Source organism: Anastrepha obliqua, chromosome 1 (assembly GCF_027943255.1).
Source record: "Anastrepha obliqua isolate idAnaObli1 chromosome 1, idAnaObli1_1.0, whole genome shotgun sequence".
NCBI lineage: Eukaryota > Metazoa > Arthropoda > Insecta > Diptera > Tephritidae > Anastrepha > Anastrepha obliqua.
In genome coordinates, this window is record NC_072892.1 from 152,878,720 (window position 1) to 152,899,417 (window position 20,698).

Sequence of the window (20,698 nt, forward strand, 5' to 3'; positions counted from 1 at the left end):
TTCGATATATGCCAAATTGATGCTGTTCAACGTGGCGCTGTGCATTTATGATTTTGTGATGAAGGCGCTCACATAGTCGAAGCCATTAATACGAGTACACTCGTATGTTCGCCGCATTACTCACTGACCCAGTTTGGAGTAGTGAAGTGACAATTGAATGCAACGGACGCAATGCTTTCTGCATACCTCTATTCCACACTTTTCCTGCGGTTGCTGGTGTTGTTGTAGTTCGAGAATTAAATGCAATAAACAATGCGAGTGTTCAACACGCAGCGCTAACGACCAATTGCAAATAGCCGAAGGCATCTACTGGCTGCTCTTATGATACCGATTCCGGATTGCTCACAGTAATCACACTGCGAATGGTACTCGCATCAGCATTGTTGGCTACGTTTTGTGATAAAAGGAGTCACTCAACATGGAGGCTTGGCATTTGATCGCCGCGCATTCGCCAGCCAGGAGACCACGTTTAAGTTCGCAAAGCAAAAAGAAAAATCCATATAACGCGCGGTTTATCGTAAATTCTCAAAGTGTGTGTGGCGGTGTTGTGTATTTGCGTGTATTGATAATAGCAACTGACTTGGATGTTTCTGTGGGTGCACTGTTAAGAATGCGCATTTTTGCCGAAATTATTGCCGCATTTCTAGTGCTAGTGAATGCCCGCTGGCTTAGTGCAAGCATAAGCAGTGAAATAGTGTCCGAAAATACATCCCGAAGTGATGTAGACAGTTTGAGTTCACCTACAGTGGATACCTTCGTTAACGGTATTCCACATGACGCGGAAGATGTTTACACTCTTAAAACTAAATCGTCAGCTTCTGCTGATGGAATTGGCGCCAGTGGACAGCACAATTTAATCACCCACAGTGATGAGTATGTGGCGCGCAATCAGCGCCGTTGTTTTGAGAAACGCAGTTTGGTGTCCTGCATTAAATACAAAGCTTCGAAAATCGTTTGGATGTTGGCGACAAATAGCCTTGGTTATTTTCCCAATGAGTATAGTCGCGAATTAGTGGATGACCAGCGTCGCATACGCATCATACAGCTGGGTGAACCGGCAGATATTGCGGTTTTCAACGATGCCAGAGGTCTAGAAGGTATGCAAAAGTGTCTACCCCCAACACTGGGTTGTGAGTAGGGTTCAAATATGACCGGTCAGTCATGGTATATCTAAGAGCTGGCTAAGTGGTGAGGTGGAATTGAGGAATAATTAAAATAATTAATTTTTATTTCAATTCTTTTAAACAAACTCTTGTTTCAAACTATAATAAATTCGATTTTTCACAACGTTTAAATGACATGTCTTTGGGAGGCCAAACATCCCCTTCAAACATAACTACTTGCCAAGCAGCTGTCTTATATTTGTTTTAAGATATTTTCTTGAGCAGATCTCTAGGCAAAATAGTCTTACATGAATAGAAAATAAATTTAAAAATATTTAGTATTTATTGAATTAGAAAGAGAAAACGGAAAATTTCGCAAGAATAATGTCCAAGGGCCCATGAAGTGTATTATCGATTTTATTCCTTTAGTGTTTAACATCCAAATTTATGTGTTCTCTAACTGATGGTTTAGGCTACTTTAGCGGCAGAAAAAATAAGTATATTTGGAAATAAATCAAAATTCTGAAAAATCTGTTTTATAAGTCCTGTTATAGACTATTTAATTTTATTTTTAACTGAAACTTTTTCAAAAAGTTACAAAAAAAAATTTTGTGGAAATAATTTTTTTTTTATTTTTTATTTTTTTTATTTTTTTATTTTATGTTTATTTTATTTTTTAGTTAAAATAATGAATAAAAAACACCCGTAATGTGTTTTTGAATATCCAGTTAAAATTTCAAATTAATAGGCTAAAATTCGTTTGAGTTGTGAATCTGACTGAATCCGATCCTTGAAAACTACTTAGAACTTAAAAAAAATGCATTGCAAGTTTTCAGTATGATTTGCAAAGGACGCTGAGGGGCTGCTCCAAAATTCGAAATATAAGTATTTAAAAACCATCTATTAACACTACAACAAATTAAATAATCTCCTTTGAACTAAACCAATGCTCATATCAGACTGCCCTTGCGGAGGTATCAGAACAGATACAAACAACAGTTTTTGTACGACTAAGAATTGGACATTCAACATAGTCATTTACTAAATGAAGCATATAAAACTCATACTAGGGCTCATAATGCAATAGCCCAGATATTTCAGTGAAACATTTTCTTGAAGAATGCACCGTAAAGCTCAAAATAAATATTTTCATCGCTCAAAATCATTTTTTTAATTTAGTAATATATATAGTGTACAAAAAAGTTTCAAAAATAAGTAGTCTCAGTGCTTTCTTTCTGGTTAAGGCTTATTATTATTAAAAATATTATTATATGTAATATCGGAATTAAAAAGTACTTCGGCGATACGATGACCATACCATTAATGCATGTAAAATATCGTTACTCTGTAGGCGTTAGGCAAAAAAACGCAGCACAAAATATTCACATTTCTACAGTCGTCCACCGATACGTAGCTCCTAGAGGATATGAGTTCCTTGCCAACTTTTCGGTTACCAAATATCAAAACTTACCATACAAAAAAACTGTAGCTCTACTCAGATCAGCTAAAAATGTACGATAAGTTTCGGGAGGCATCTGTCTACTAGAAAAAGGGGCCCTTATAAAATATGCATTTGCTTATACAATGGGCGTGTTACATTACTACCTCATGTATGTGCCTACATAATAAAGAAAATGCAAGCAGTTCATTATTTTGTAGACTAAAAATTGGTGGCAAGGAAAATGAAAAATTTCGAATGTAATTTTGAGATTAGTCAAAATATGAATGTAAAGTTCACTTTTTTATTAGTTTTTATTTATTTATTTAGTTTTTATTATTTTATTTCCAAAAGTGGCTTTTATTTTAACATTCTGAGATTGCTTTTCCGTTTTGTTCACACATTTTTTCATTTTCATTTTTTATGATCTATCCGCTAAAGTGAGTTTGAGGCCTTTTTTCATTAAAAAAGTAAATAGTAAAAGTAAATTTGGCTCTATAGAAGTAAGGGTGAACAATTGTTAGTAACGTGGTTTAGAAAATCCAAACAATTCATTGCTTAACAGACATTTGCTAGACAAAGGTGATGTAATTTTTCAAAATTTCGCGCACCTTCCTCAGGAATAATTTTATTTTTTATGGGGGAAGGTGTGTTTATCCAAGCAAAATGCTAAAAAGTGGTATGCATTTTTTTATTTGTGAGTAGGGAACATCCCCTGCATCTACTGAATCGATTCTTCAATTTTTTTTTCATTTATGGAGAGAAAAATATTTCTAAATTTATATCTCATTTTGATAAATATATATTATATTAAAAATATTTGGAAAATACCGGTGATATAGTGGAATTATGAAGTTTAAAACTGGTACTTTGGATATAATGAAATTAAGGTGGGGATCAAACGGGAGGTATTTAAAAACATATAATTCCAGGATTTTTTTTTTAACAGATTCGATGTTGGGAAATTTTCCAATTATTGCTTTGGTAGATATCATTATAATCATCTTGACTTTATACATTTTTCGCGCGGTGTATGTATTATGAAATCAAATAAATAAAATCGGATCATAGATTTGGCTACAGAAAACTTTAAGGGGTTATATACCTTGTGTTTTTCAAAAAAATCAAAATAAATTTTATTTCTTTATCGTAAAGTACAATCCCTTGAGAACATTTTCCAAAAATTTCATAGAGATCTGAGCAATAGATCGAAAGTTACAGCGTTTTAAATTGTGCGTCGTCACGTCCTGAGCGTACGGCCTCATGCGGCGCTTGAAACTTTAAACGCGATTATCTCAAAAACGTGTTTTTCCAAAAATGCTTTTGCGGTGGACGCGATTGCAAAAAAAGTATTCAACCGATTTTTATAATTTTTTTTTTAAATTGTTCGTAATTGATGTCGCCTCTTAGTGAACGATCAACTTTTTATGTATACATTTTTATTTTGCAGATATGAATTTTTTAATGCCAATTTTAGGACTGTAGAAGTAGAGTTTTTTAAAAACATGTTCCTATTTTCACAAAAATCAAAATATTTAATATATTGATCGTTCACTAAGAAGATATAACCCTATACTAATGAAATCTTTTCGATTTTTTGATTTCAGTTGACTTGGTGGACTTGAATCGCGTCCACCGCAAGCCTCTTCCAAAAAAAGGGTCTTGGGGGAAAACGCCATAACTCCGCCATTTTTAAATATTTTTACACAAACAAAGCCTTTTTTTTTTCTTTAAACATTGTAATATCCAATAATAAAAACTTTTATACAATAAAATTATTGCTACATATCTTTAAAAAAAACCCAACTTTCGCTAATTTCACCGGACCACAAGGTATATAACCCCTTAACTCTACCTTTATATGTTATATCAGCCCTATCACTAAATCTAATAAAAAAAATAAAAAAATAAAATAAATAATTAATAATAAAGAAATAATTAATAAATAAAATAAAATCTTATAATAAAAATGTGAGAATCGAATACGAAGAAATATGTGTCACTGAACAACCTATATGAAATTGAAAATACGGGTGATGTTTGAACAGTAATGAATAAAAAATCTCGTTGCTAATATGAGGACTCCGAAAATCTCGGAATCATAAAAATGTAAAAAATTTACGTCGACATGGCACAAAATTAATCATCCAATTTGGTTTTTAAATAACTTTTTTAATAAATAAAAAAAATTATTTATTATGAGTAATGGAATTCATTGCATGTCTATTTGTATACTGAGCTTATTGGCGTACGGTGCCAAAAATTATACATCTTTCAATAGAAGGACTAATTTTTCGCCACATTGTAAAGGGTTTTCCAATAAGAGGTGTTATTTTGATAAAAGATCAATGGTTTCGTTGCTTGTGTGGCACGTAGCGCCGTCTTGTTGAAAATAAACGTTGTCCAGATCAATACCACCTAATTCCGGTCATAAAAAATCGTTAACCATCTCTCGATAGCGCGGTGAATGGATTCTCGTAACTGTTGCTTCAGCTTCATTTTCGAAAAAGTAAGATCCAATGACTCCGCCCGACCATAAACCGCACCAAACAGCCACACGTTGAGGATTGAGAGGCTTTTTAACAATAACTCTTGGATTTTCTGAGCCCCAGATCCGACAATTTTGCGTGTTGACGAACCCACCGAGGTGAAAATGGGCCTCATCACTCAAGATGGTTTTTCGATGGAATTTCGGATCATTTTTATGCATTTCAACGACCCAATCAGCAAAGACACGACGTTGTTCTTGTGTTAACTGGACTTTATAAGCCTTAAGACCCAAAATTTTATGCAAAATACGGTGTAATGACGTTTGTGGAATGCCTAATTCTAAAGAACGACGAGGAATGGACAAACCTGGGTTTTCTTCAACACTTTCGGCTACAACAGCAATATTTTCGGCTGTTCTTGAGCGACGTGCACGGGTTTTGTTCTTCACATCACTAACTTGTCCCAACAGCTCGAATTTTTTCACCAATTTCTGTATTGCGGTCCGATGACCCGTCTCTGCCAAATTTTTAACATTTTTATAGTGAATTTTAATAATATAATATTATTTGAATATTAATATTATATTTAATGTGAATGCGTTTGTGGGGGAATAAAACTCCACATTTACTTTTATATTAAAATTAACACGCTTTATTTCCTATGAAAATACATACAAAAATACACATACCATCGACCTTAATATTTTTCAGATTTTTAAAAATAAGCGTCATAATGACCCACTTTTACAAACAATATTGGGTTAAAATGTGTCATTGTGCCATTAAATTTTATTATATGTAAATGTACTCTTAAAGACTATATTAATGGTAAATGTAGTTTTATAAGAGATTTTTCCAATAATTTTAAACGACTTGATACCAAATTTGTGGAACAACATCAAGACGCTCACCACAAATAGGAGGAAGAGCTCGGCGAAACACCTCATAAAAGCGTACGAGCCAATTATTTATGATATTCTTTGTTTTTTATACCAAATCAGGAAAACTTTAATACACTTAAAAAAAAATTGGCGTTTAGGAACAAAATGGGTGGTGACCCAATAATCTAGAGCTCTTCATCTTTCATAATTCCTTTACCTATTTCTTGTCTTTTTTCGGCTACTGCATAGTGTAGTTATTAATCCATATGTATGGACTTGGAGTTCTGGAAGAAGAAGCTCGAGCTTTAGGCAAACGCACAGTGATATTATTGTTCAAATTCACATTTGCTGGGACACGTTTTACTTCTTTCATGCAAATTTGGATTTATATAATTTCTAGTGTCTTTAAACTATTTTGCTCTACATCTATATTTCACTTTTATACCCTCTGCCATTTCTATATTCCGATGCAGAAGTTCTGATAGCTAAGTAAGTAATAACTATTTTTGCGTCTGTAAATCAAAATTTATGTAGGTATTCGCAACGAAACAATTATTAATATTTTTTGGAATTTTTGAAAATTTTTTTTCTGATAGCGGTTGCCCCCTCGGCACACCTCCGAGTGTATTTCTAATAAAAACCCGCTGGGAGTCAGCTTAAAACTGTAGGTCGCTCTATTTGTGAGCTCGGCCGAACACCTAACAGAAGTGTACGCGCCAATTATTTATTTAATACAATTTTGGCGATTTAGACATAAACCACAATTTTCAAAAATTTCGCCGTTAGCAGAAATTCATAGTAGAGAAGATTCAATGAATTCACTCAACGAATTTCGCATTTACGGTCGTTGTTATTCGAGTTCAGTGATACAACTTTCCATCAAGGCTACTATGGATTCAATGTTAGGGCCAACAGGGAACTCGCCAACACTTTCCTTTCCAGAAGAATGTAAACTTGCATGCGCAGCGCAAATTGATTTGTTTTCTTATAATTGTAAGCTTTCTTTTTTACAGCGTTTGCCAAAAGACCAAACTACTTTGCGAGTGTTCATACGGATACCTTAACCATATATTTCTTTACTTTTTCTTATTGCAAATATATTTCCAATACCAATTACTTCCATATTTCAGGTGACAGTGAATTTGTGAGCATATTTAAGTTTCTCAAACGAGCAGCAGAAACCTTTGGCCGCAATCATGGCTTACAAGTCAAACTATCCAGTGATACAGGCGCGCGCATCGTCGACGCCGATGTTGGTTGGTATTTTGTAAATTCAATTATTTTATAATAAATGCGCTTACAAAATATTTACCCTTTTTTACCTTATTTGGTTCAGATGGGCGTTCGCGTCATGAAAGAAAACGCCGCAAATGGCTCATTATACTGCCATTGATCATCCTATTGAAGATCGCCCACCTTAAGATGACCGTTGTAACATTGTTGCTGGGCGTACTTGGCCTGAATGTGTTGTTGGTGGGCGGTGTCGGCTGGCTCATACATTATTTGAAATTTAAGACTTTGTGTAAAATACATCCACACTTAGTGCAATCACATTCGCACGTCTACGACTCCGATCCGGCTGGTAAGTGGAGGATCCGCTGTAGCTGAGTATTGGAATTTGAGTAATTGTGTTGTTGTATATAAGAAGACTATAGGAATTCCAGTTATTATTCATTTATTTATTTCTATTTTTATTCTTATTTTTACTTTCATATATACGGCTTACTCTGATGACGCACACGGACAGATTATTCCACATTCATTGGCAGTAGCTTTCCTAGCTCCTATTATAGCGGCGTTGGTGGCGGTGGTCATGAAGTTAACTCAAAAGATTGGGCCACAAGCAAGGCATACCATGGCAGAAATTATTTGGATACAATAAGTAAGCGGCTGAAATAGCTGAGACTGTTGCCTTGGCGGTATTTGCTGAGTATTTGGCGAACATTTTATGTGCGTTACTATCGTTTTTACGCAGAAGTGTTCGGAAATCTGGGGTAGACAAGTAAGATTAGCGAATTTGTTATATATTCCATATAAAGTAAAACTATAGTCAGATTTTGGTGATGCTATTTTAACGATTTTATTTATTTACTCAAGGTTCATTTTTTATATTTATATGCACTTAGGCCCCTTTAGTCTAAGTAGCGATTATTATTGCATAAGCTCAGAGAAAATTTAATCTGAACAAAGTTGGATTTCATATAAATGATAAATTTTTAAATATTTATTTGATTGAAATATAAAAACTTTTCATACAAAATTTTTCATAAAAAACGTATCAAATCAGAGAATATTTAGTCCAATAAAATTTGACCTGCAGTTGGCTTATTTGATGAAAATATGAAAAATTTTCATGAAAAATATTTTCGTAAAAAATTAAAAAAAAAAAAAAAATTCATAAACAAAGTATAAAATCAAAAAATTTAGTTTTTAAATATTTATTTGATTTTTTGAATTTATAAAAACTTTTTATTGAAAAATATTTTCGTAAAAAATTAAAAAAAAAAAAATTCATAAGCAAAGTACAAAATTAAAAAATTTAGTTTTTAAATATTTATTTGATTTTTTGAATTTATAAAAACTTTTTATTGAAAAATTTTCATAAAAAAAGTATAAAATTAGAGGAAATTTTGTCCAATAAAATTTGCCTTTCAGTTGGCTTACCTGATTAAAATATGAAAAATTTTCATGAAAAATATTTTCGTAAAAAATTAAAAAAAAAAATTCATAAACAAAGTATAAAATCAAAAAATTTTGTCCTATAAATGATAAGTTTTTAAATATTTATTTGATATTTTGAATTTATAAAAACTTTTTATTGAAAAATTTTCATAAAAATGTATAAAATTTGAGGAAATTTAGTCCAATAAAATTTGCCTTTCAGTTGGCTTACCTGATTAAAATATGAAAAATTTTCATGCAAAATATTTTCGTAAAAAATGTAAAAAAAAATTCATAAAAAAGTACGAAATCAGAAAATTCAGTCCAATAAAATTTGCTTTTCAGTTGGCTTATTTGATAAAAATATGAACAATTTTCATGAAAAAAATTTTCCTCGAAAATGGAAAAAAAAGTCATAAAAAAATATAAAAGGATAAAATCAGAAAATTTAGTCCAATAAAAGTAGACTTTCAAATGAATGATATTTATTTGATTAAACTTTAAAAAACTTTTCATAAAAAAATTATCATAAAAAAAGTGTAAAATCAGAGAAAATTTAGTCTAATAAAATTTGCCTTTCAGTTGGTGTATTTGATAAAAATATGAAAAATTTTCTTGAAAAAAAATGTTCATAAAAAATGTATAAAATCAGAAAATTTAGTCCAATAACGGTAGACTTTCAAATGAATGATAAGTTTTTAAATATATATTTGATTAAAATATAAAAATAAATTCATAAAAAGAGTAAAAAACTAGAGACAATTTAGTCCAATAAAAGTTGGCTTTCTGTTGGCTTATTTGATAAAAATAAATTTTTAGTATTTTAAGTCATCTTTTTAAAAATTATTCGATACCCTTTTTTAGAATTCAATCAAAAAACTGTTGTTAATGCTCTTGAAAGATTTTCATAAACAAAATTTTTAATTCAATTATTTAAAGCCTTCTTCCGGTAGCATTTTGCAATTAAAAACTGTCTTTTAAGATTAAACATTATTAAGGTTTGCTAATTCGAAAGAAACATTTTTATTAGTAAATTGTGTTGGCATTTTGTGTTTTATCCTAAAATTTAAGTTTTCAAATAATTTTTTAATTTAAATTTTTAAACAGTTTTTTTACCTCGTTTGTGTTAATTAGGAATGTTTGCTTTCTGACATTTTTTTGCATACTCTTTTTTATTTGACCAAAATGATATAGATGTTTGCACATAACGGGTGTTTTTTTAGCAGCATGAGAATTATCTACATCGATAACTATGGTTTGACAGCTGAGAATGGCAAACTGTGTTGACATTTCTCTCCAGTAAGCTTTGGCAAATCATCATGCGGTCATAAATGCCACGAAATTATCTACCATTAAATTAATGAAAAAAAAAAATCGTTCCAACAATATTTGTCTTTTGTTTTATCATTTTAAGTTCCCATGCTCTTAAAAAAAAATACCCGGTGGAATTGACGCGTACACCCCTGGTTAGGTGTTTAGTTCAGCTTCGAGTTCCATGTCGACTCCGAGAGGTAGTTGGTTTTTATTACAGTGATAAAAATTCAGAAGGTGTGGCTAATATAAAACCGTTAACCGGCTCTAGGCAAATTTGAAAGAATCAGTTGATTGGCTGCCGTTACCGGGGCCATCACAGCGGTTTGTTTCACGAAAAACTGAAATTGTGTGGGTGATATATGAAAAATATAAACATAGTCTTCACTAATGTTGCCTGGTTACCGTCTGAACACCGGCGGATTGGACGAATGTGTGAATACGTGTGAAATGAGCCGAGTGCTGCTGCCGAGTCCCCGCTGAGGTGGCAGCCGAAGTTACGTGCTCAATTTCAGTTTTCCCCATAGCTGAAGGCCAAACTAGACTACCAGCTTCATGCCTGGGTTTTTATGAGAAGCTTTTTTCATGACAGAAACACACTCAGAGGCAACGCGAAAATAATTCAGATAGTGTGGCTAACATCAGACTGTTAACCGGCTCTCAGCGAATTTGAAGGAATCAGTTGATTTGCTGACGGGAATCAGGCTGGGACGGTGGTTTGATTACGAAGAAAAAATTAATGCAGCCATTACCTATTTTAGTTCGTTATCGTCTGAACAATAACGAGCTTCCAATCGAAAATGGGTAAGAGTGGTGTGAAATGAGTGGACAGAATTCTGCGTATGAAGCGCTAGAAGAAGTTGCTCGCAAATTTTTATTTTTCACTATAGTTAATAGCCCAAGTTGGTAAATCTCATTGTGAAAAGAATTGATTTATCATCCTTGCGGAGGGGCAGCTTCAAGCTTCGAGTTTCATGTCAGCTTCGAATGGTAGTTCGTTTTTATATAGGAAGCTTTTTTCTTGGCAGAAATTCACTCAGAGGTTACTCCTTGCATGCTGAGAGACGGTCGCTACTAAAAAAAATCATTTTCTATCTTGATGCTTCTATTTGATGCTTTCTGCCGATAAATTCACTAGACCATGGCGGCCGACAAACAAAACGTTCACATCATCCACGCTAAATAATTTGGTTTTACAAATGGTAGTCGAATCGACTAAGCTTCATCATCAAAGTTTTTGTAATATTCTATGTATATCGCCTTGGACTTCATAAACTGAAAAGGACAATGCAAATGCAGTTTACTCGCCATCTGTCCAAAACGTAAATCATAAATTCTGCCCCTTGTTTTATTTTTACCTGCCTCCTTCTTTTTCCTGCTTGACTATTACTCAAATGTGATACTCGATCAGGGAGTATCATTGAAAATTCTTCAAAGAGGCATATTTCGTTAGTTATTAAAGGATAAATCCTGCACTTTTCAACCCTGATATTGTTATCGGAATATTTTTGTAATTGGCACTTACTTACTGGTAGAGCAGTTGTATCGCAATAGACCAACAAGTTCTTATCACTTTTGTGATTACACAGATTTCCCCGAGGTTTGTACTTCGATTTCATGGTCTTTCGTGTCAATCTTGTAATGAAGACGCAAGTTAACCTCTACATTCTATACTGCTGAGCTATAATGGCTTTTTATGGCCACCAGACTAAGTACTAGGGCTAGAAATTACAATTGGAAAGATGATCATACTATTATACGAGTATAGGTATATTGTGAAGCCACGAATCCAACTTTGAGTTCAGACTTCATGCACTGCTAAAAACTTTACTTACTTTTACTTAGAGTGTTTTTGTGCAAGACTTCAAGCTGAGCCTCCTATCGAGTGTTACTTCAATCTAACGTTTATCAAATAATAACTTTATTTCCTTTCCTAAAAGTAAGTCTCATGTGCACAGTGGCTCACAGCTTATTTTATGCAGGCGAATTACTCAAATTTTGAGTGAGGTATTTTGAAAGCTAAAACTTTTTTGAAAAAATTTAAATATCAAATAACTTATACGCGATTGCAGTATAAAAAAGGTACTTCATATATTTTTTTAAGCTTTAAACAAAAAATATAAAAAAACAAAAACACAGAACAGTTCAAAATTCTGATGTCACAGCTTATTTCATGCAGTATTCATTTTTTTCTTAAATTTAAGTTAAACTGATGGTTTAAAAAATATTCAGTACTTTGTGTGGTATCCTTCGGCCTAATTAACAACTTTTAAATTTTCTGGCATTGACTCCACTAGCTTTTTCGTTACTTCGGGTCCGATTTTGTTCCACTCCTCCACAATTACGGTTTTTATCTGATCTCTATTGCTTATGTGATGTGTGGGGAATTTTGTTTCCAGTAATTATCATAAATTCTCGATGACGTTCATGTCAGGTGATTGAGCCGGTGATTGCATTAAATGTGGGCAGTTCCATATGAGCCATGTCTGCACGATTGCCGCCTTATGTTTAGGGTCATTGTCCTGGTAGAAACAGAAATCTTGAGGTATTCCAAGTTTCGCAGCTCTTTAGAGTAGATTATCTATTAGAATATTATTTTGCCCATAATACCCTCGACAAACACTAAATTTCCTACTTCGGCTGCTGACATACATATATAATACATATAATATGTACATTCCCATACCATTACACTGCCACCACCATGTTTCACAGTCGGTTTTATGTTACTTTTGTGGAGCTCTGTATTAGGTTTCCGCCAGACGTAAGACATTCCATCTCCGCCGAATAGGTTGAATTTGGACTCATCAGAAAATATTATCGTTTTACAGAAGTCAAAATCTTTAATTTCGAGCACTCTGGCGAAGGCAACTCGGCTCAATTGATTTTTTTTTATTTATGAATGGCTTCTTTCGTGCTACTCGACCATTGAAGTCCTTTACAAGTAGTACCCGTCGCACTGTTTCGACGCAACATGATCTGCCCCCTTCCTGTTGAATTTCGTTTAGTAGTTTTGGAACCGATAGCATTGGGATTTCTTTTCTTTTTCGAACAATTAAACGCTCATCACGTTGGTCAAAAATTTTATTTGGGGCACATCGGCCTTTATTTTGCACCCGATTTTCATGAACGAAGCTTTCCATGATGCTTTGTACTGGTGCACTACTCAAACAAACTATTTTCGCAATTTTTTGCTGCGACTTTCCACTTTGAAAATGCTTGATGACCAGTTCTCGCTGTTCAATCGTCATCGGCCCATTTTTTATATATTTTTATATTGCCCACTTGGCGATCCCAAACATACTAAAAATTGCATAGAACAATAACTGTGCGCTAGTTATATAAACTAGAAATTCAAAATACCGTTAACCAAGCGGCCAGCCGCCGCCACTGTACATAAAAATAGAAATTCGATGAATTTTGAAGAAAATAATAATTGTGTCAAGAGGTTGATAAAAAAAGTTTTGATACCAAAAATTCTTGCTGGTGGAATTGTTGGGCTAAATTTATTTAGGTGGTTAAGTTAACTTTTTTCTGATTTAAGGTTTTTTTCGTTGACCACCGATTTTACTACCGGGACGTTTGTTTTCATTGTAGTTATTAAAATAAAAATCTAGCATAAGTTTTTTATCTCAATATTTTGAGTAGCTAATTGCATTGTAATAATAAATAAATTTTTATAATTTATTGTATGTTATTCTCAACTATTTTTGTAACTAAAGAAAATATATTTTATTGTATTATAAATAGTAAGAAGCTAATAAATAAACATAATTCACCAAATGGATTTTTTTAATGAACTAGAATATGTCCAGGGCAAAAGGCGTGAATATATAATACTGGACAGTAGGCCGGGTCGATTTGTGGGGAGCCAAAAAAATCGTCCATTGCTCTGTGAAAATCATATTCTAGGGATCAAAATAAGAAACTTTGCCGAAGGAACCATACCTCTAAAACGAATTCTGATGTCCCTCAATTTGGGGCAAAGTTTCTTATTTTGATCCCTAGAATACGATTTTTACAGAGCAATGAGCGATTTTTAAATCGACCCGCCCTACTGGACAGTCAATCCTCCTATTACTATATAACTATTTTATCTAGAAATATGGACAGAATATAACAACCGGCATGTACATATTCCGGTAACTCAACCGACCAAGTCATTCCCAATGGTTGCCTTGAACGTGATCTGTAATATGCCAACGATAGATCTGTTCATCGAAGAAACTATGTACTTCTTAGGTTGCTCGGAGGATAAAGGAACTAAGCCTATGGAAATGTTAAAACTATTTTTTGGGAAAGGGTGGAATTTATTTGAATTGAATAATACCTATGTCTAGGAATTGATGAGACTTTGAACTCAAATTTATGATAGCTATCGAAGTTTAGTGACGGCACTTTACTACTCGGGAAACTTTGTAGATTTTCTAAAGAAATATCATTGAGGCGGATCCTCTCAGTTTCGTCGGTCTCAACATTGCCATAATCAACTATGCTAAAAATATTTCGTGCTGCCAATAGAAACCGTTAAGTCATTTAGAAAATAAGTAATTTATGAATTCATTCGTCTAATAAATATCTTTGTAGTCTATATTTGAATTCAATAGAGCCAGGAGTGTCATACAGACCGCTTTTGGCACGCATCGCCCCGAAAAAGGACATTTGGATTTAATCAATACGTCCGAATGTACTGAAGGCAGCAATTCTTCTGTACATAACGTCATAAATCCATGAGGGACTTTTTGCTCATTTGCATTCCTCTTTGAAAAGGCAACATTGAAATTCGTTCAATGCGTTCAATTGCGTAAACGAGGGCGGTTCATTAAGTACCCGTGTTTGATTACAGATGGCGTTCCTGAGGGAAGTTGGTGTTAGCATCGTACGCTGCCATCTATCAAACGACGGCAAAAGAAATTTCAGACTGATTGATAGGTTAGTTTGGATTTGACAGCTATTCGAGTAAGACGATACTGAACGTTTGGTAATTCGCTTTTTGTTTTTGGATGAGAAGAAATGCAAGGAGATAAAAGCAAAGTTGGCTGCTTTATATGCAAACGCTTTGCCATCTATGACCACAGTTAGATATTGGTTGAACGAATTTAAACGTGGGCGAACATCCGTTTTTGATGAGGAGCGACTAGGACGCCCGGCAGGCGTGGTTATCGAGGAAATCATTTACAAAGCCCACCATATGATTCTCGCTGAACGACGAACCAAAGTGCGCGATGTAACAGAGGACATAGGTGTGTCGCCTGGAACGGCAATTAATATTTTACATGATAAGTTGGCGATGAAAAAATTGTCGGCCCGATGGGTGCCGAGATTGCTCACAGTGGACACAGTGGACAGCTAGCGGATGCGGCAGTTAACTTTGAAGCACTGTTTGGAGCAATTTAAGCGAGATCCGAAGGAATTTTTGCATCGAGCTGTCCCCGTTAAAGAAACCTGAATTCATCATTACACACCAGAAACTAACCAACAATCTAAACAATGGATTTCTCCCGATGAATCTGCTCCAAAGAAGGCGAAAGCAGTTCCATCGGCCGGATTTGGCGAAAAAGAAAGTACTGTTTCACCACGATAACGCACCAACATATTCATCCGGAGTTGTCGCCGCCAAACTGCATGAATTGCTGCGGCCCGACCCGTATTCACCAGACCTGGCTCCCTGCGACTTTTTCTTGTTCCCTAACATGAAGAATTGACTTGCGGGAAAAATTTTCGTTCAAACGCAGAAGTCATCGCGGAGGCAGAGGCATATTTCGAAGAGTTCGACAAATCCTTTTTTTTTTGGGAGGGTTCCAGAGATAGCCGGAGCGCGTTGGGAAAAGTATATCTTTCTAAAAAGGAAATGTTGAAAAATAAAAATGAAAAAATTAAAAAGATGGTGTCTTCATTAGCTGCACGTGCACTTATTGAACCCCCCTCGTAATTTCGTTCAATTGGTCCAAGTCCATCTCATAGGGCTTTGCAGCAACAATTTGCAATTTAGAAAACTTGGTATAGACATCATCGAACCAATCGTTCACCGTATGAATAAACTCTACCATTTGCATGGACTGATACATGCCGAGCCCCAACGATAACACCTTCGGATTGTACTTGCTGTGGTGTGCGAAAACATGTGCGTTATATACGGTTAAATGCAGCTCCGTTAGCTTGTGCAATATTCGAACATCGGGCGATGTCGTATACGCAAGTATCTGAGCGGTAGACTTTGTCCTTAAGAGCGCGCCTTTATATTTATAAGTAGTCGTGATCAATTTTTCTTTTTATTTCGTCTTTTGGGGCAGAAAAAACTTATGGTCACGTTTTGTGGCACAAAACACAGCTTGGTTCGGGCATATTTAGTCTATTAAAAGATTAAAACCAAAAAATAATAGTTATCAAAAACGTAAGTAAGCATTTTTAATGACATCTTCCCCGAAAATTGTTAAGAAAAATGTTGTGTTTCGAATATTTTTCTTTATTGTATTGTAGATGCGATAGTCAAAACAAAGTAGAATGGGGAAAAACTATTGACTGCTAACTTTTTTGGCAAAAGTTTTCGTTTCTAAGCTTTTGAGCATTTTTTCGCTCAGGAATAAATAGTAGCTTTTCCAAGAAGGCATCACGTAATTACAAATCATCGGTAGACACACCCTACAAAATGTTTGATGGGTTGTGGTTTGCTTATTTCTAATATTTGGAAATATACCGTTAGCTGTATTTTAGCAACGCTAATTTAACTCCTCGATGCAGTTAGTCTCAGTAGTTGGTGGGCATCGAATTTCTGCAGTGATTGGGTGAAATTTAACCCAGGGTGTAGTCCGCGTATTTTTTTAGCATATACAGTCAACGTCGAAAGAAAGTGTACACCATATATGGACAAGCGTAGGATACTATCATTTTTGTCAAAATCAATTATTTCATCACCCAAATAAGATAAAAATTTACCACCGCGCTTTCTTTTCGAGGCTGACTTCTAGACCACATTGTTTTTTTATGTAAATAAGTTCCAATCATGTTATTGTAAAGACTGTTCCAATAAGAGGTATTATTCTCGTAAAAGATCAATGATTTCGTTGCTTGTATGGCAAATCAACGTTGTCCAGATCAATACCATCCAATTCCGGCCATAAAAAATCGTTAACCATCTCTCGATAGCGCGGTGAATGGATTATCGTAACTGTTGCTCCAGCTTCATTTTCGAAAAAGTAAACTCCAATGACTCCGCCGGACCATAAACTACACCAAACAGACACACGTTGAGGATTGAGAGGCTTTTTAACAATAACTCTTGGATTTTCTGAGCCCCATATCCGACAATTTTGCTTGTTGACGGGTCTACCGAGGTGGAAATGGGTCTCATCACTCAAGTTGATTTTTCGATGTAATTCCCGATCATTTTCATACATATCAACGACCCAATCAGCAAAGACACGACGTTGTTCTTGTGATAACTGGACTTTATAAGCCTTAAGACCCAAATCTTTATGCAAAATACGGTGTAATGACGTTTGTGGAAATCCTAATTCCAAAGAACGACGAGGAATGGACAAACCTGGGTTTTCTTCAACACTTTCGGCTACAACAGTAATATTTTCGGCTGTTCTTGAGCGACGTGCACGTCACATCAGTAACTTGTCCCAACAGCTCGAATTTGTTCACCAATTTCTGTATTGCGGTCCGACAAGGTGCTTCACGATGACCCAAAAATGTTCGAGTTTTGCGAATCGCCTCTGCCAAATTTTCACTATTTTTTTAGAGAATTTTAATAATTTCAATGCATTGTTTAAGCGTGTATCACTCCATTTTAATTAATAGCGTAGTTTCTACTTGTCAAATATTAAAAAATGACAGCTTCAAAAGTGACATTTACCGAAATAGCGGGTAGTTCAAAATAACACCTGTTATTGGAAAACCCTTTATTACCGGATTTCTTAGAATAAATTAATTTAAACAATTTCACATTTATTTTATCTAAATACTTACAACAAAAAGTTTGAAAAAAACCTTTAACTCTGTTTGTAAAAAAAGTTTATGAATTTGGGGTGAAAATTACCCCAGTGTGTCGTTTACGTCAAAAAATAGGTGTGTAGACACAGTAGCTCAAAATGGCCGACACAGGGTGAAAATTAGGCATTTTAGATGTTCTTCATGAAGTAAGTAGGGGATCATGCAGCCAGACTCAACCTTCCTTTCAATCCCATCTGCAGAAGCTGTCAAGCGGAAGGGGTGAAGAAAAGTCTTTCTCAACACTTATGTGAATGTCCAAGGTTAGCTAGGGCACGACTTCTCTTAGCGGCAAGCCTTTCTTACAGTAAATTAATGAGATTTCAGACATCGAGATAAAAAAATTGGTGCTATACTTGGAGCTCACAAAAACGGATCTGACTTAAAAAAAAAACACAAGACTTCATCACACGAGAACAGTGGTAGTGAAACGGTGCTGGTCGCTAATTAGGATTATTTCAGTAGAAATACTCAACCACTTTAACAACAACAACATGTCAAGCACTCATGTTGTTATATAGTAAAAAAAAAAATCAAAATGATTAATTTTGTGCCACCTTGTGTAATACATTTGAAATAATAGACAAACATAAATTTGAACAAATTGCTCATTCGATGTGTTCACCTTTTTCCAGTAACTATTGAACTTTTTTTATTGAACTTAACTGCCCGCGGCCGCCGTAGCCGAATGGGTTGGTGCGTGACTACCATTCGCAATTCACAGAGAGAACGTAGGTTCGAATCTCGGTAAAACACCAAAATTAAGAAAAACATTTTTCTAATAGCGGCAGGCGATGACATACCTCCGAGTGTATTTCTGCCATGAAAAAGCTCCTCGTAAAAAAAATATCTGCCGTTCGGAGTCGGTTTGAAACTGTAGGTCCCTCCATTTGTGGAACAACATAAAATAGGAGGAGGAGCTCGGCCAAACACCCAAAAATGGTGTAGGCGCCAATTATCTATTATATATATATATTATATATTATATTTATAACTGCCCGCTTTGGAACTAGTTTCCACTCAAAGGCAAGTTACTGCTACTGTATTGTATATGAGCACATGCACACAAAAATCACTGTAAGAAAAGAGGAAAGCTTGATAAATTAAAACAACACAATATTTTCTTTCGCATCGACCTCCCGCCTGGTACGTAAGTAAGTATATGGTGCACACGATACAATACACGGTACAATAAATATACTCGTACATGTACATATGTAATGTATGTATGTATTTGGACCGCAAGTTAGTTGGAAAATTGCGGCAGTTGGCGCTGGCATTGTGTATTCCCCTCCCTCATAAGCAGTAAAAACAATTCGCCGGATGTGCCTGTGTGTGGATTTAGCTGTGATTTCCTGGCAGTGGCAGTAGTACAGCTCGCGTTTTTATTTGATGTTGTTGCCCACTTAGATATCGCTACCAAAAAACAATCTTTGTTGTTACACTACTTTTTTGGCTTGCTTTACATTTGTGTTCTGTGTATATTTGCCTTTATTGTTTGTACTAACAGCCGCATATTGAATACAACGAATTGTTCATAAATAATTTTTTTTGTTTTTGTTGAGGACTTGATTGTTTACACTGTTCATAGTTTGCGGTTTGTGGCCGCAAATACAATTTTCGGGGCTGTGACAGTTGTGTTCATAACAGTTAGCAGAAGTGGCCGTGTTATAGTTGTGCATATTGGAATTTCCCATTTATATTTTTCCTCGAAGCAAATATGAGAATATCAATTAAGGCTTTTTTGTTGGCTTCTTTGACAAATATAAGTATTGAAGTGCGGTACCTGTTTTACACAAGCCTTCAAACGATTAAGCCATTCAGTTTTCATGGATATTGACGTCGCTGCTCGAACCAAAGATTATTTCAGACTCTTCAAACTTCTGTGAGGTCTTCAACAGGCCATGTTCTCCAATTCTGACTACAAACTGTAGTCCAATGGATTCACATCTGGACTTCCGGACGGCCAATCTTCTGTGGCTATGAACCCAGAAATATTCTTTTTTAGCCACTGCTGGGTGGTTTTTGCTTCATGGGCTGGAGCGGAATCTTGCTGGAAGATCCAACGCTCTCCATTCAAGAGAATACTGCTGAACTACTTCACCACGCCTTCTAAGATATTCTCCTGGTACACATTTGCCCCGGTCTTAACCCAGTTAACAATTTTTCATCTGTAAAAAGAATATTTTCATGGCCGTTCACCGCATGCCACCGAAGAAGCTGCTTGCATCTGTCGAGTGAAGCGCGTTGCTAAAAGATGCACAGTTGAACGACAAAAGGCTCTCATGTGGAGATCATCTCTAATTAGTTTTGACATGGAGCTAGTCGATGCATTTCTGAGAATTATTTCTGGAACGGCTTTTATGGCTGCACTGGTTCGAACCACGCGTGGACGACCAATTCTTTTTCTGTCTGTCTGTCAGACGCTTGGGAAAAACAATTGATCTTGTGGTAAACAAACATTCTCAAAATATTCAGTTTTTTCAGCAATTTGTAAATCCCACTTCAACTTTTACCACATTTTTGTAATACGATTTTCTTAGCTCCCCACTACATTGTTAACAAGCGAAATTTGCCACGGAACTGATTATAATTTATGAGTAGGCAATACATACGAACAAAAGCAAAAATAACGAAACTTTTTTTTGCGAATTCATTTTCGCCGTATGCACTGTGAAATTTGTCACAGAATTTATGGCAAGACTAAGTATAATTTAATTTGGCCTGGTTATAAATTTTTGGAATAAATTCATAGGCATTTAGGGTTATAGCTTTCAATAACTACAGTAACGGGCGAACGGAACACATAAAAAGTGGACG

General features: G+C 34.9%; 1 protein-coding gene across 1 annotated transcript; it reads left to right on the plus strand.

Moving 5' to 3' along the window:
* The first annotated feature begins 450 nt into the window (after positions 1 to 450).
* On the plus strand, positions 451 to 7,992 carry LOC129253180 (uncharacterized). Its single transcript, XM_054891453.1, has 4 exons — positions 451 to 1,097; positions 7,042 to 7,167; positions 7,248 to 7,493; positions 7,659 to 7,992. The coding sequence occupies exons 1-4, from the start codon at positions 611 to 613 to the stop codon at positions 7,808 to 7,810; spliced, it is 1,011 nt and encodes a 336-aa protein (XP_054747428.1). The 5' UTR covers positions 451 to 610; the 3' UTR covers positions 7,811 to 7,992.
* The last annotated feature ends 12,706 nt before the right edge of the window (positions 7,993 to 20,698 follow it).

Excerpts from the sequence above, each read along its gene's own strand:
- LOC129253180 (XM_054891453.1), top strand. The coding sequence starts at position 611 with ATGCGCATTTTTGCCGAAATTATTGCCGCATTTCTAGTGCTAGTGAAT. Across the intron at positions 1,098-7,041 it reads CGATGCCAGAGGTCTAGAAG|GTGACAGTGAATTTGTGAGC; the intron begins GTATGCAAAAGT and ends TCCATATTTCAG. Across the intron at positions 7,168-7,247 it reads CATCGTCGACGCCGATGTTG|ATGGGCGTTCGCGTCATGAA; the intron begins GTTGGTATTTTG and ends TATTTGGTTCAG.